At 39.9% G+C, this 16,603-nt stretch overlaps 1 protein-coding gene across 2 annotated transcripts in view; it reads left to right on the top strand.

Moving 5' to 3' along the window:
• MALT1 (MALT1 paracaspase) overlaps positions 1-16,603 on the top strand; it is a 59,480-nt gene that overhangs the window by 21,788 nt on the left and 21,089 nt on the right. Inside the window, exons 4-9 of one of the 2 annotated variants that reach the window (XM_080821517.1) lie at positions 3,185-3,344; positions 5,623-5,801; positions 6,377-6,473; positions 6,990-7,022; positions 9,714-9,740; positions 12,106-12,138. In XM_080821517.1, the coding sequence (XP_080677643.1) occupies positions 3,185-3,344; positions 5,623-5,801; positions 6,377-6,473; positions 6,990-7,022; positions 9,714-9,740; positions 12,106-12,138 (529 nt within the window). The remainder of the gene's footprint in view (positions 1-3,184; positions 3,345-5,622; positions 5,802-6,376; positions 6,474-6,989; positions 7,023-9,713; positions 9,741-12,105; positions 12,139-16,603) is intronic. The other variant, XM_080821518.1, reaches the window with a different exon arrangement.

Genomic DNA, 16,603 nt, shown 5'->3' with positions numbered 1-16,603 from the left:
GGTAAGGGAGAGCAGCTGAACTGTAGTAAAAGGTTGCATGTAGGCTTTGGTGCTAGACAGGCCTGTGTTAGAACCCCGAGTGTCATTTTTTGTAATATGAATTCCTATCATCCAGGATTATAAGAATTTAAGACAGGATGTTTCATGTACCTAGGTTTTCAGGAGATGGTAACTAAAGTTATTTATAACATGTTCTCAATTGCAGAGTTCCTTTTATCTTAATAAATGCCTTTCAAAAAGGAAGAAATAACAGATAAAACTTGCTATATTAAGCATATCATTTGTAAAATATGCCCTGATTTGAGAAAGGTAAAAATGTAGGGGGTGGAGAGTACTTCTTAGATTTGAAGAGTTGTAATAGATTTTATTTATTTATTTTTAAAGATTTTATTTATTTATTTGACAGAGAGAGAGATCACAAGTAGGCAGAGAAGTGGGGGGTGGGGAGCAGGCTCCCTGCTGAGCAGAGAGCCCAATGCGGGGCTCCATCCCAGGATTCTGAGATCATGACCTGAGCCGAAGGCAGATGCTTAACCTACTGAGCCACCCAGGCGCCCCAAGAGTTGGAATAGATTTTAAAGCACTCACTAGGTGGAGTTTTGTCAGACTACCTTTATGGCCATAGGGTTATTTTAAGATGTATTCGTTTAATAAGTACTTGATGAGCGCCTGTTTTGTGCAAGGCCTTGATCTAAGGCTGTGGTGAGTAAACACTAACACACAGGGTCCTGTCCTCCCACCTCAGTGGGGAGAGACGGCAAACATATAGGAGAATTCTTTGAGTTAAGAACTATGAGGAAAATCAGCAGAGTGATCTAAAGTTAGAAGCCACTAACTGTCTTAAGCAGGAGAAGTAACATGATAGGATTTATGTGTTTAAGACACAAAGCTGCCGCTTGAAGAGAAGCAAGAGAAAGCAGAAAGACCAGTTAGCTCATGCCTGTGCTAGGCTGGAAATAGTGGCAGGGCGGTGGAGAGGGAGCAGAGTGCTCGATCCGGTGATTGTGGTGGGGGAGAGGACCACACCTGACTGGTTAGAGGTAGAGCATGAAGAAAAGGAAGAGAGATCAAGGATGACACCTGGATTTTTTACAGAAGCATCTGGGGAAGTATATATTGAGGTGTTGAAGATTGGGAAAGAAATGGATTTAAGGAGAAAATTCAAGGATTTAGTTTTAGATGCATTAAGTTCAAAATGCCCATTAGACAGCTCCCTGAATCAGCTAGGGAGTTGGGATATCCGGAGAGTCTTTGAAAGTTTATGTTACAGAAAACAAACCAGTAAAGAGACTAAGAAGAACCTGTAAGAAAGATGGGAGGAAATCCGGCAGAGAATGGTATGAAGCCTAAAAGGAAAACTATTTCAAGAAAAAAAGGGTAGTTAGCATTTCCAGTGCTGGTGAGAGGAGACGGTGGGAGTCAAGGGAGGCTTATTTAGGTTTGGTTTTTTTTTTTTTTACTTAAGATACAAGGACTAGAGTTTGTTTTCGAGAGTGATGCAATAAAAAAGAAATAGATGGTAAAGTGGAGAGAAAATTGCAGGAGCAAGGTCAGAGAGGATGGGATTGACAGGAGAGGAAAAAGTTTTTCCCTGCCTTCTTACGTTCATTCTCTGGGTGCCTGTGAATTAACTGACAAAATACAGATTGACAAGAGAAAAAGTTTATTCATATGGGAACTTAAAAAGGAAGTAGCGCCATGACTAGTTTAAGTTAGAGCCTTACATACCTAATTTAGTAGGGAAAAGGAGGAGGGAGAAAGGTCTCTATGAGAGGAACAGACGGGTTTCTTTAAGAAATACAAAGGGGTTTCTAGAAGAATAAACAGGAGATAAGAAAGTTTGACCATGTTTATTCATGCAGGTGCAAGTGGTCTTGCCATCTTCATCATGGCCATAAAACCCTCCTGGAGAGGGGATTTGTGGTAGGTTTATTCTTGGTCTCCTTACTGGATAAAGCCACCCTGAAGAAGGAATTTATGGTAGCCTCATTTCCCAGAAGTGTCTAGTTTTAGTCAGACAGGGGAGTCTCTGAGAAGGCTGCTTTCTGCACCTTTCAGATAGAGAAATTACCAGTTGATCCCAGATGTCTGCAGCTTGAACTAGTCTGCATACCAAGTCTGAGGTTCTGAGTGGATCGCCACAGATCCTAAGCCCAACTAGCCTTTGCTAGGAAGATGCATTTTCCATTTTAATGGAGAGAAGAGAGCAGTTACAAGGAGATACATAGATAGCTTTGTGACTTGGTGGCAGGAAGAGGAGAGTTTCTCTCTGAAGTCCATGGCTAAGAGAAGCAGGATTGATTGTAGGAGGTTTGAGGAGAGACAAAATGTGCATTAACAGTCTAGGGGGAAAGCAGACTTAGTACATTAACATGGTGTCAAGGGCAGCCTGCCATCCTAGTTGTCAAATCTTCACAGAAGGCTCTTGCTTTGGTGCAGGTTCTGAGGGGGTGAGAGTGGAATTCAATTGGTCGGGGTTTGGAGAGAGAGGGATGCTCTTGAAAGGGATGTAATCTAACAAGGCACGCCACTAAGCCCCTTGGCAATGTGCCAGAAGCAGGTGGAATTTACAAATTGATGAGAGCAGCAAAGGTGAAAAACCTTAATGTGGTGACCAGAGCCCTGGTCGAGAGCTTGGGAAACCCTTGGGTGACCATTTCTTCCCATCACTGACGTGCTGTCCATAGCCCTTCTCAGCCCAGACCCTGAAAGAAGAGTGGTGTTTCGGGAGTCTGTCCTCTTATGGAATTTTGCAGATGAGAAAATGGGGTCTCAAGGTCAAATAACTTGCTTATGTACTCACGGCTAATTGGGCCAGAACTGAAATGAATAACCAGGCCTAACTTTCTATGTTACTTATAAATTTGCCATCATAGATTTTTTAAATACCAATGATTTGAACAGTTTTAAATGATGGAACAGGTACTTTCCTATTAGTTTTTGGAAGATCTGTGGGAGAGAGCTTAACTCTCTAGTTAATGGATTTGTAAGAGTGTGGATTTCTAAGACTTCAGTCTTAAATTATTCAAAATGTTTTTTTAAGTAAAAAATATTTTAGAACTGGGAGGAAAATATGCTTTTCAGATCTCCAGAGAAATCGACATTTTTTTGCACGGCACATTTTTACAAGGCGTGTTGTTTTGATGAGTCATTCATTTACATTCTCTTACTGATTCTTTCGCAGATTCCAAACGGAAATGCATCAGAACTTATTTTTAACACAGTGCATGTGAAAGATGCAGGCTTTTATGTCTGTCGGGTTAATAATAATTTCACCTTTGAATTCAGCCAGTGGTCACAGCTGGATGTTTGTGATGTCACTGAAGTATCAGGAAGCTTCCAGGGTAAGCGGTAAATTAAGTTGAATGTTGGAGTGGGTATTGCCCTATTTTGTTTTGAACGTTTACTTGAATTTCACAGTATCACAAACGGGACCGGAAGCTCACGTACGTAGTTATCACCAGTAGAAGATCACCGTTTGTTCCGACTTCATCCCATGTGCTTTGATCCCTTCTCTGCGGACATGTACACATGCAGGTGCCCTAGGCCAGCCCTGCTGCTGGCCTCTGGAAACATCCCTCGTGTTTCTTTCTATGCTGTGTGTCTTTTTCCCAACTGTTGTATCACTCTGACAAAATCATGTTGCGGAATAAAACCTCTTTAAGTTGCCTTTGACATGAGAGGACAGGTAGTGTATCATTCCCTGCAATAAAGCATTTCATCATACTGGTTTTCTCCTCTCTGCCATCCATCTTCTTGGGCCAGTAACTACGACTGATTTAAAAAATATACCTGTTCTAAAGAGTGGCCATCAGATGTTATTTTCTGTATTCACACTCACAGTCCAGAACAATATTCTGTGTCATTTTGGCAAACAGAAAGAATAGGTGGGACACAAACTTCCTGTTACTCTCTATCTCCATTCTCCTTGCTCAGGTTGGCTCTCCTATACCTAAATAAATGATCTCTAAAAATAGTCATTTTTAGGCGCCCCTGGGTGGCTCAGTGGGTTAAGCCCCTGCCTTCAGCTAAGGTCATGATCTGAGAGTCCTGGCATCAAGCCCTTCATTGGGCTCTCTGCTCAGCGGGGAGCCTGCTTCCCCCTTTCACTCTGCCTACTTGTGATATCTCTCTCTCTGTGTCAAATAAATAAATAAAATCTTTTAAAAAAACAGTCATTTTTAAACAAGGGAGTTATTTATATCTTTCTAGAATATTTCTGTGTGTGTAGTGAACATTAATATGTTTATAAATTAAATCCTGTTCATTCAGCAAAGACTGGTCACCTGCACTGTGGGAGACACTGAGTTTTGTGGTAGAGACTTAATATTGTGTTAACACTGACAAGTCCTGCTTCTTCGAGGACCTTAGAGCAACACATGAGTGTTCAGTAAATAACACTTTCTGGGGATGTCTGGGTGGCTTAGTTAAGCATTGGACCCTTGATTTCGGCTCAGGGCATGATCTCAGGGTCATGAGACTGAGCCCTGTGTTAGGCTCCGTACTGAGCATGGAGTCTGTTTAATATTCTCTCTCTCCTTCTCCCCCCCCACCCCCCATGGGTGCACACATGCACATTCTCTCTCTCTCTCTCTTTAAAATAAATAAATCTTTAAAAAAAATAGTAATAATGCTTTCTGGTGGTGTCTGCCTCAGGAAGAAATGCTAGTGGTCATCCATCCATATTTATTCCATGCAAATAGCAAAACTCCTTCTTTTAATATGTTAAATCAAACAGCAGAATGTAGAACTTTCCGTGTTGAATGTGAACATCACTCAAGGTGTTAATAAGTTGTTTGCCCCCACCAACAAGAATCTGTGGCCAAACATGTGTAGAAACCACTGAACTATTTTGTCCTTTTAAATACACCCAAAACAGGGCGCCTGGGTGGCTCAGTTGGTTAAGCCACTGCTTTTGGCTCAGGTCATGATCCCGAAGTCCCGGGATCGAGTCCCGCATCCGGCTCCCAGCTCCACAGGGAGTCTGCTTCTCCTTCTGATCTTCTTCCCTCTCATGCTCTCTCTCATTCTGTCTCTCTCTGAAATAAATAAATTCTTTTTAAAATTTTTTAAATACACCAAAGCATACTAACACTTAAAGCTCTGAGAAGCCTTAAAAAAACAAAAGGAAAAAACTCTGAGAAGTCCTGCAATAAAAAAAATCTGTTTAGGGGTACCTGGGTGGCTCAGTGGGTTAAGCCTCTGCCTTCAGCTCAGGTCATAATCTCAGGGTTCTGGGATCGAGCCCCGCATCGGGCTCTCTGCTCAGCAGGGAACCTGCTTCCCCCCCACCCTCTCTGCCTGCCGCTCTGCCTACTTGTGATCTCTGTCAAATAAATAAAATCTTAAAAAAAAAAAAAATCTGTTTAACTTTGTTTAACCCAGAATTTTCCAAACGTACTTGTCTGCAGCATCCTTTTATCCATGGGACATCTAGTATTTTTAAAAGTTTCACGCTTTTATGAAACATAGTTTTAGAAGGTACTGTTAAGGATCATAAAAAATATTAGCTTGAAAACACCTTTTTTGGGTTTTTTGCTTGTTTTAGTTAAAGGATGGAACTTTTTCTTACTAACCTAGAGATTTTATTTATGTTCAGTGATATTTTTCTTTTAATTTAAGGAAGTGTGGATGGCGTCTCTGAATCCAGGTTGCAAATCTGTGTTGAACCAAGGTCCCAAAAGCTGATGCCCGGCAGCACGTTGGTCTTGCAGTGTGTTGCGGTTGGAAGCCCTATTCCTCACTACCAATGGTTCAAAAATGAATCACCATTAATACATGAGACCAAAAAGCTATACATGGTAAGAAGTTGGTTATTTGGGTATTTTTTTGTGTTGATATATAAAATAAGTAATATAATTGAAAATTAAGACAAACATTAAATTTCATATTCGTTGGGGTATTTTATTGTTTACCATATTTTCAGTTCTAGTCTCTTGTTATTCAGTATTAGCTCATTCTTATATTTACAAAAGTTCTGGAATAAAACACTAGCCCACGTATAGGGCTTATAGTAAAATGTCAGATGGGGTACCTGGCTGGCTCAGTCCGTGGAGTATGCAGCTCTTCATCACCAGGTTATGAGTTCAAGCCCCATGTTGGGTGTAGAGATGACTCCAAAATAAAATCCTTAAAATGTCCAGTAGTACTACACCTAACTCACCATTATTGGAATCATTGTATCTTTTGCCTGCTAATGTTTAATCTAATAAATGGAAATAATCTAAGAATGTCTAAAGTCCTCTGAAATGTTCTAGATTTCTTTCCTAATTCAAAATAAGTTTCTTTCCAAGCCAGTTAAAATTAAATTGAAAGCAAATTGTGTGTGTGTGTGTGTGTGTGTGTGTGTGTGTGTGTGTTCTGATATTGATAACAGGTACCTTATGTGGATCTGGAACATCAGGGAACCTACTGGTGTCATGTTTATAATGATCGAGACAGTCAAGATAGCAAGAAGGTAGAAATCATCATAGGTAAGCCATCTTACTCAGTGTTCTGTCAAGTGGAGTATAAGTTATATAAAATGAAACATTAAAGCAATGGAAATTCTGCTTTTTATCCCATTCTATTTAGTGTCATGTTAAATAGCCCAGTTATTTTGTTTATATAGAAATTTGAGAGAATACATACTGAACTCACAATCATAAACATTTGTGGCAAAAAAAGTTTTCTTTAAAACTTTAGTTACAAAAAACTTGATTTAAGTGGGAAAAAATTTTTATTAAAATGCTTTTAAAAACCAAGCATCACAGACATGGGAAGGAAAGAATGATCATTAACTAACAGTCCCATTATAAAGTTCATAATGTGGGAGTTTGCTCTGTTTAGGCCTAATGCATTTATAGTTAGGTTGTCAGCAGTAGGAGGGTTGATGCATATGTTGGCTTGCCAACATATTTCTATGACATTCGTTTCTTTGTTTACCTGATGGCTGCCGTTCCTAAGATCATGAATTACAGTATGTTCACATTTGTTTTCTCTGGAACAAGGAAGAACAGATGAGGCAGTGGAGTGCACTGAAGGTAGTGTAATCCTTTGGTTTGAAACCACATATCCTGCATGCTGGTTCCCCTGGGGATTGGTGGTGTGCTCTAGCCTGCTGCACGCAGTGATGGAAAAAATACTAGCTATAAGAAAGAAATTTCACTGAGTCTCAGGATTTGTAAATTGCCAGGGATGCTGTTAAACCAACACATTAATAAGGTATCTAATTTTCCATTGATTTTCTATTGTAAATAAGAATAGCATTTCTGTACATCTTATGAGTAGAGAAATTTTACAATTTATTCTTAATGTTAATTTTTATCTTTATAAAATTTGTCTAAAAAAATGGAAAGCTGTACTATCATGGATAATCATTTAAGATTTTAGCCACCCTTTTAGCCATGATTATATGCTGTTCAAATGCGAATGTGGCTTCTTTGAGAGTTTCAGGACAGGCAATTTCTTGTTAAACACATGTTTTATCAAGTACCTAATATTACTCTTTCAGCATAAAATTAGTAAGATCCATTTTTCGAAACTACAAGTCTATAGATTAATCTACCGTATCATCTTTACAATAATATATATAAAGAACTGGAAAATCTATTTCAGCATAAGCTTTTAAATTTGTTTTAATTACTCAAAGCATTATACATAAGTTTTAATGAGTAAATTTTAATACTTAAGTTACCTTCCCTTAATACATCACATTGTTTTACAGAATTTGATTTGTAGATAGCAAAGTATTTTTTCAATTTCTGCTTCTTTAAAATATTACATAATCTTGGGGTCTACTTGGGTAAAGTAAAAAAAAAAGTTTAATCTTTTGTTTCCTGGGTTTTCCTGTCTTTTGTATCTGTATGGTGTCACACTGAAATACTGTCATTACTGTTTTTGTCCTAATGTATACTTTTGAACAAGAATTCTCTAGCGTAAAGGAGATTCCAATCCTGTTGTGTATAGAGACCTTACATGAGGGAAGCTATGTGAAGAAATCCTAACAAGCTCCTCTTAACTTCTCTTACTTCGTTTTTTCTAATTGCATGATTTTTAAACTTTCCAAAGTTGGGTATCTCTAAGAACAAATACAAACTAGCACTGCTATTTGGCTTCAGGGTGATGCATGGAAATTACTCCCTTGCTGTGCTGTTTCTTCACCTGTCTGATTTTCTCTCTAGTTTTTACAGTAGCAAACACACTGTCAAATTCTAATTTTCACATCAACCTTTCAGCCCACTTAGAGATGAAGATCCAACTATGAAACTACTTCAGAAATTTCAAATGGGAGAATTAGATCCAACTTTTCTTTCTAAAAAAGTGTAAAATTTGAGATGTTTTATAATTAATGGATTGACGCATACCACTTACAGTGTCCTATATCATATCTTTTTTTTTTTTTTAACCTGCAGAACATATTACTTATTTCACTTTATGTATTTTGTTAAAGATATTTGGTCAGGACAAAAGGTGGGGATTAAATAAGTGAAGCTCAGACGTTTTTTTGTTTTTTTTTTTTTTTAGGGCAGTGAAACTATTCTGTATGATCATTATAATGGTGAATACATGTATGCAAGTCATTTAGTAGGAGGTCAGGGGAGGGGGGATTCCCAGGATGGAATGCAGAATGTGACCAAAGAATCTAAATGCGTTACAAATGTATGCAGCAGCGTCAGTGAAGAGGGGAAGGGAGAACAAGGTGCTGACCTAAGTAACTAGAAATGAATGCAGTCTGTAAGACAAGAGGCCAGAGAAATTGTACGGAGCCCTGTACAATTTGATGATGCTCTTCCATTGACTTTACATGGCAGATAAGAATAAGTTCCTCTGTGGCATCTTAGCAACAGCATAATATTTCTAATTTATTGTTAGTGTTAATTTGCATCTTAAGATTTGTAAAGGAAGAGATGGCTGTAGTGTCATGGGTATTTGCTTAGATGATTTTATCTGTCCTTTAGCCGGAGAGTACAGGTTAATGATTCTGAAACCACTGTACCTCCAAACACATTCCACAGTCTGAGCATGAGAAAAGCATCAACTAATCCAAAGTGAGAGACATTCCACAAAATCCCTACCAGTAACCTTCATAGCTGCCAAGGCCATCAGAAACAGGGAAAGCCTCAAACGGTCATAACAAAGAGCCTGAGGAGACATAAGAAAATGTAATGTGTTCTGCATGGGGTCCCAGAGGAAAAAAGGACATTAATGGTTCATTAGTTGTGACAAATACACCTTACCCTCACTAAACAGAAGATGTTAAAGTAGGGAGGCTGGGTATGGGTGTCTACAGGAACTCTTCTTTACTGTCTTCACATTAATTCTATAAATCTCAAACTATTTTAAAACTAAAAGTTTATTTAAAAAGAAAAAATCATAGGAGATTGTTTCTTAGTTTCACGAAGTTTACCATTGAGGCCACAGACCTGTTCTATCCTAAAAGGCCAGAATATCTAAAACTTTGAAGAAACAATGAATGAGTCCATTCAGCTTTTTGTCACTTAATGAAAGTAGCGATAGCTCAGAAGTCCTGCACCATATCAGCAGTAGCATCCTTTCATGCTTAGTAGTGGCATGGCTTCTCCATGAAGGCATTTGACAAGTTCTAAACTAATGAAATATTATAACCTGAATTTAATAGCTCGAAACCTACTTCTCTGGTTAGTCTTACTATTTGTGCTAAATTGGCTGTCCAATTATTTAAAACTAATCAATTTTCTCTTACTTCATTTTAGATGAATTAAATAATCTTGGACATCCTGGTGAGTAAGACAAACAACACATTAGCTTAAATACAATAACTAGATATTCTTTTGCTATAATAATACTAGCTGATTTTTTTTCTCTATTAAAATAATACAATTTAGGGTTGAAATTAGTATTTACATGAAGGATAATTTCATGCGAGTGAAAATATTAAAAATATTCTAGGGGCGCCTGGGTGGCTCAGTGGGTTAAAGCCTCTGCCTTTGGCTCAGTTCATGATCCCAGGATCCTGGAATAGAGCCCCACATCGGACTCTCTGCCCAGCAGGGAGCCTGTTTCCTTTCTTCTCTCTCTGTCTGCCTCTTTGCCTACTTGTGATCTCTGTCTGTCAAATAAATAAAATCTTTAAAAAAAAAATATATATATATATATATATACTAGATTATGAGACTACAGAAAAATATACTGCAGCTACAGAAAATATCAATGTATATTTTTATCATTGTGTATGATCTATGTCATAAATAGGGAGTTAATGGAGTGCGTTTATCTGAAGTACAAGGTGCGTGAGTGAGCATCGTTGATGCTGTACAGAGAAATAGGTGGCCATGGACCACTAAGAGACAAACAGCAGGGGCGCCAGGGTGACTCAGTCAGTTAAGCATCTGCCTTCGGCTCAAGTCGTGATCCTGGGGTCCTGGGATCAAGCCCCACTTCAGGCCCCTTGCTCAGCAGGGAGCCTGCTTCTCTCTCTTCCTGACACCACCCCCCCACTCACACTATCTCGATCTCCCTCTCTCTCTCAAATAAATAAAATCTTTTAAAAGAAAGAAAAAGAGACTGATTGCAGAAGTTGTCATCACTTTGGCCAGTTTTAATCCAATTTTGAGCAGGTGAAACTAAAGGGAAAGCCTCAGCTGTGATGAAAGTCACAGTAGTACTGAGGACCTTGTAAAGATGGGGGCATCAGCATGGGCCCGAGATCCTGAAAGGCAGTGATGGAACCTGGGCAGATATCTGAAACTGACCCTTCCCCAAGCAGTGAAGAAGGCAGTTACATCATTTAATACTTACAGTGACCCTTCGTATTCCCAATATGTTATTTCTCATTATTTTAGCACCATAACTGGTCTGCTTAGTTTCGTGCCCATATTTTACTAATAAACATCTATTACCGTCAGTGATGATCAGGCTGTGCCCATTACACAGATGCTAATGAGACAACCTGGAAGGCCCCTGTTACCCGTGTGCCGTCCTCTGGCGGAGCCTCATGGGGACGTGTGCTTCAGACATCCAGACCCATGCAGTGATGTAGCTAGCTGCTTCTCTTAGACTAGTTAGAATCCTCCTTTCCTAAGTTGGTCTCTTATTTCTTGCTGTACAGCGAACATTGTGAAAATTATCAGGAAAACTTCCGCAAGAAACCACCACTAAGCTTCTGAGATTTTCCTGGCCCCCACTTTCATTATATCCTTATACAACAGGAATCAAGAGATGCCCCCAACACTAAGTCTTTGAAAAAAAAATTTTTTAAACGAACTTTTAATAGACTCCAATAATTAAATATATTATTAAGAATGCAAAAAGAGGGGCGCCTGGGTGGGTCAGTGGGTTAAAAGCCTCTGCCTTCGGCTCAGGTCATGATCCCAGAGTCCTGGGATCGAGTCCCGCATCGGGCTCTCTGCTCAGCTGGGAGCCTGCTTCCTCCTCTCTCTCTCTCTGCCTGCCTCTCTGCCTACTTGTAATCTCTGTCTGTCAAATAAATAAATAAAACCTTTAGAAAAAAAAAAAAGAATGCAAAAAGAGTTACTCTGTAATAGAAGATACATTACTGACTCAACTCCCATCTTTTCCTACATCTTTTCCTGCATGGTCCTTGGGATGGGAGGTTTTTCATTTTATGTATATAGATGACAAAGAACATGAACTGTGGAGTGAGACTAGCTCAGTTACTTCGAGCAAATGGCTCGATCTCTCTGTGCCTCAGAGTCCTTGTCTATATAGTGGAGGAAGTGTGTACCTCATAGACAAGATGAGGCTTACTTAAATCCATTATATTCGAAGTGCATAGAATAGTACCAGGCAAGCCTTTAGCAACTGCTAATCATTCCTGCCACTGCTTAATACCACCACCCACCATTTCCAGACTGAGTACTCCCTAGCATGTTAAGGATTACTACCCGAGCTGTGGTCATTAATTACTGAAAACATTCCCCTGTCCTGATTCTACTCTGTCCATCCAGGTATGTTTATCAAGAATCTGAAAATACTAAAATTATTAGTTAGCTTTTAGGAAACCACATTTTGTCTTTTGATGCTGCTGATGTTATTGTTCGTTGTTTCCATGTGTCTTTAACCCTGCAGATATTTGTATCATGGACAGTAACACCTTATCTTTTTTATATTTTTATGTTTTTGTAGACAATAAAGAGCAAACAGCTGATCAGCCTTTGGGTGAGTAGAGCTTTGAAATGCTTGGTCAAGGGCTGCCTGGGTGGCTTATTAGTCAGTTAAGTGTGTGACTCTTGATTTTAGCTGAGGTCTCAATCTCAGGGTCATGAGTTCAAACCCCACGCCCCATTGGGCCCCACACCTACTTAATAAATAATTAAATGCTTGGTCAAAATAGGGGCGCCCGGGTGGCTCATTCAGTTGGCCGTCCAACTCCTGGTTTCAGTTTCAGCTCAGGTTGTGACTCACAGAATCTGCTTGAGATTCTCTCTCTCCTTTCCTTCTGCCCTCCCCACCCCACTTGCAAGCTTTCTCCCTCTCTCTCTCTCTCTCTTTCTCTCAAGATTTTATTTATTTATTTAACAGAGATAGAGAGAGAGCACGAGTAGGCAGAGCAGCAAGCAGAGGGAGAGGGAAAAGCAGACTTCCTGCTGAGCAGGGAGACCGATGCAGGGCTTGATGCCAGGACCCTGGGATCATGACCCGAGCGGAAGACAGCTGCTTAACAACTGAGCCACCCAGGTGCCCCCCCAAAAATGAATAAATAAAAACTTTTTTAAAGTAAGTAAATAGAGGCTGCTGGGTGACTCAGTCAAGTCATTAAGCATCTGCCTTTGGCTCAGGTCATGATCCCAGGGTCCTGGGATTGAGCCCTACATCAGGCTCCCTGCTCAGCAGAAAGCCTGCTTCTCCCTCTCCTATTTATCCTGCTTGTGTTCCCTCTCTTTCTGTCTCTCTCTGTCAAATAAATAAAATTCTTTTAAAAAATAAATGAATAAGGAAAATAAAATACTTGGTCAAAATGTGACATTTATAATGCTTTTATGGTGATCATGAAGAGATTCGAGACATTTTAATTTGACATAAATATTTAAATGACAGTGAGACCAAATGTTTTATTTTGGATATTTGTAAAAGAAGTTGTAAACAGGGAGCTTAAAAAGATGATGAATTCAGTTTCTGGGACCCAGTCAACTTCTATGGAATGATTTTGTTTTGGCAGCATGCATGCATACAACTTGGTAAACAGGAAACTTACATGTTACACAGAAGTGGTTAATGCTATCTCTTAGTGAGGTTAGAGGTGGGAGAAGCCGCAGAGAGGTTGCAATGCTCGCAGCTTTATGAAAAGTAGAGGGGCACCTGGCTGGCTCAGTCAGTGGAGCTTGCGACTCTTGATCTCAGGGTTATGAGTTCAAGCCCCACCTTGTGTTTAGAGATTACTTAAAAATAAAAAGATCTGAAAGAAAACGATGACTAGGAGGACCTTCCAGACAGAGGAAGGATGACATCGCAGGCACAGCATTGTAGAGAGTGAGCCAGTGTGCTGTCTTGTGGGAACTGCAAGTCGCACACAGTCCTGGAGCACCAAGAGAAAGTGGGAGAGAAGGTGGAGGACACCAGCCCTTGAGGAGCCCGTTTCTCATGCAAGCCACTGGAAGGAAACTTGTGGATAGAGGCCTGTGATTTGTCCCCTAAAGGCCAGTCTTGTGTGGACGGAGGAAGTAAACTGGAGGGAGACAATGTTTTGGTTAGGAGAAAAATTCAGAGACTGTTTCCAGTAGTCTAGGTAGGAAATCATGGGAATCCAAACTAGGATAGTACCAATGCGAACGCAGAAGACAGAGCCGACTCAGAAGACCTTTAGGCGACGGAATCAGTAAGCTGTTCTCATTACCTTGCTATAGGACATAAAAAGTAGAGAGGAATCACCAGGCCTGCTCGGATTGCTGGTTGGCCCACTAGGTGGACAACATGAGCTCACTGAGTTCGAGAATACAGAATGGAAAGCAAGATTCGGAGGCTAGATGACTATCCATTTGGGACCTAACCTGCGTGAGGTATTTGAGCACATCGAGGTGAAGGTGTACAGTAGGCAGTTGTGGACATGGATCTGGAGCTTGAAGGGGGCGGCCAGGGCTAGAGGTAGAGTTACGAGCCTCCTCAGCATAGAGATGGAAATTCAAACCAAGTGGTGGCATACATGAGATTACCACAGGCCACAGAGAAACGGGCACAAACTGGGTAACCTTTATGTGTGTGGGGGTGGTGGGTGGGAAGGGCAGTCCATACAGTATTTTTTAACAGAATCAGTCATCACTAACCAGGTGTTATATCAAAATTTAGATTGCTAGGTTCTTTTGAAAAGTGGTAGCTTTTGAGGGGTAGCTGTGCTAAATAGTGGCTACCCCCTTAAAAGGGGCTTGTACGCCTCTGTGTTCCTGTTCATTGTACAACCTTAGGCCTATTTCACTTTCCCTCCCCCTCCCCATCCTCCCCTCCTTACCCACGTGGTCTTGCCATGTACCTAAATTTTTTTCTTTACATGGTGTCTGGGCCTCAAAAGTGGGAGTCGTCCAGATTTCCTAAGGTTTAGACCCAGAACTGGCAGATGTGACGCCAAACTGTGTTGTTCAGAGAAAATCAGTCACGGGGCAGCCCAGATTCAGGGTGGGAGCTGATGTGCCGGTCTGTACCCTAGAGGGCAAGGAAGGTTAGCGTGGCTCCTTGGAGGTTGCTGCCTTCTACCACATCTGGAGAGGTAGGCTTGGACTTGACTTTGTCGGATGTAGAGAGTAAAAGATTTTGTGCAGACCAACAAGGACTGTATATTCCATCAGATTCGATGCTAATACTCAGTTTTTGATAGTCAACAGGTTTTTTTACTTAACAAATACCTAAACAGCACTTAATCTGCTCCAGGTAGTTAATCCTTTCCAGGTAGTTAAGAATATTATTTATTTTGGATGAGATAGGATGAGTAACACACGTAATTATAGGTGGAATTAATACTGTAGCATTGTACCGGTTTTTGCAGAATACATTGCATTAAGTTTTGGAAGATGCCTAGGATCATGTAGTTGAAATATCTTTCTGAAGTGGTTTTATTATTCTGTTGCTTAATCAACTGGCATTTTTGTTTCCTTTTTCCAATAAATGGTTTGTGTTCAAGAAGTTGTGGGTGGCTCTTACAGTAAGTGTTTTTCTTGAGAAGATTTCTTCCATCTATTTTATCACTTGCAAGCCATCACGAATTGCTTATGTAGCTGCTATTTTGAAATTGTCTTTGATTCCTTGCCCTTATCTCCCCCACTTCGCATTTTACTGCTTCTTTCTCTGTCGTATCTCTAAAGTCTGGCTTTTCCTTTTCCTCTCTACAACCAATTCCTGGAATGGGTCTTTGTCATCTCTTACATTGACCACTCTGGTCTGCATCTCTATTCCAAATGCACCCCAGTTGGCCTGTCGCTCAGGAACTGTTCACAAGCAGATTGGGCAAGGTAAGATTTGCTTACCCGTCATCTTTATTACCATTACACTCGAAAAAATGCTCTAAGACATTTTCGGAATTGGCTGTTAACTGTCATTGGGGAAAATTTTTTTAAAGAGCTATGGCCACTGCTGCTACACATATTTTGAGCAACATAGTTCTTGAATTGTTGAACCCTAGCCTTCTATAAACTGTACTGACTGTTTTTTCTAAACAGATGACTAAATCCATGAATAAAGAATTGACATTAGCAAAAACATGTGTAGTTTGAAAACTGGTCTTTTTCCCCTAGATGCCAGTGATTTTTTTCCTGTTGTATTTCTTATAATTGTTTTTTGCCAGTAAAACTTAGTCTAGGACAGATATTAGAATTAAATTATAATATTCCATCAAAAAAACCCTCTCTAATTTACAAACACTTTACTGCCTGCATAACTTTGGGAACCCCATGATTTGTGTGAGGCAGAGACACACATTCTCTTACTTTCCCCAGTCTGGGGTACATTGTGCCGAGTCTATCACTGTATGGATGGGCCTAAATTCTGATGGGGTTGATGTGCTCACAGTAAGTGCACTGAGAATTTTTTTTTCTGTGGATTAGTCAGCTAAGTTTGCCATGCAGTGGGTACTTTGGCCTAAGAGCACAGATCTAGTTTATTTAAGAAGAAATAAGAAAAAAAAAAAGGCAATGTTAAGTTTCATACTGCCTCCTGTTGAATTCTATCCTGAGTGTCCTCAACTTTTCCAGTGATTTTTAGAACTAAAGGCAGTTCAGTACAACTGCCCAGTATGAATCTTTGTGTTTGAGTAGTCTTGATGATTGACCTTTTCTTTTAGATAAAAGATTATCATTCATGTAGGCCTTGAAGTGACTTTTACTGAATTAGAAATGTTCAAGTATCATTTCATTTTTTTTTCTAAACTATGTTTACTCATTAGAATAAGCAACTTGCAAGAAACCTCTAAGACTGTGAATGTAGAATAAAGATACCGCGACAAGAAAGGATTGAGGCTTCTCACAAAGTGGGTGTTCTTTCACTCTGAGAGCCCCATTTTAGAATTGGCACAGGTTTTTCTCCAGACCTGGCTTAACACTAGACTTAAGTCTTCTGTGGAAGGAAATTTCACCAAAGAGTTTTCATCAATATAATGATTTAAAACATCTGAAATTCAATTCCGTATTGCAGACAGCAAGTC

The sequence above is a fragment of the Martes martes genome (assembly GCF_963455335.1).
Source record: "Martes martes genome assembly, chromosome: 13".
NCBI classification, from domain to species: Eukaryota; Metazoa; Chordata; class Mammalia; order Carnivora; family Mustelidae; genus Martes; species Martes martes.
The sequence above is the reverse complement of the archived record's forward strand: the minus strand, read 5'-3'. Positions and strand labels throughout refer to the sequence as shown.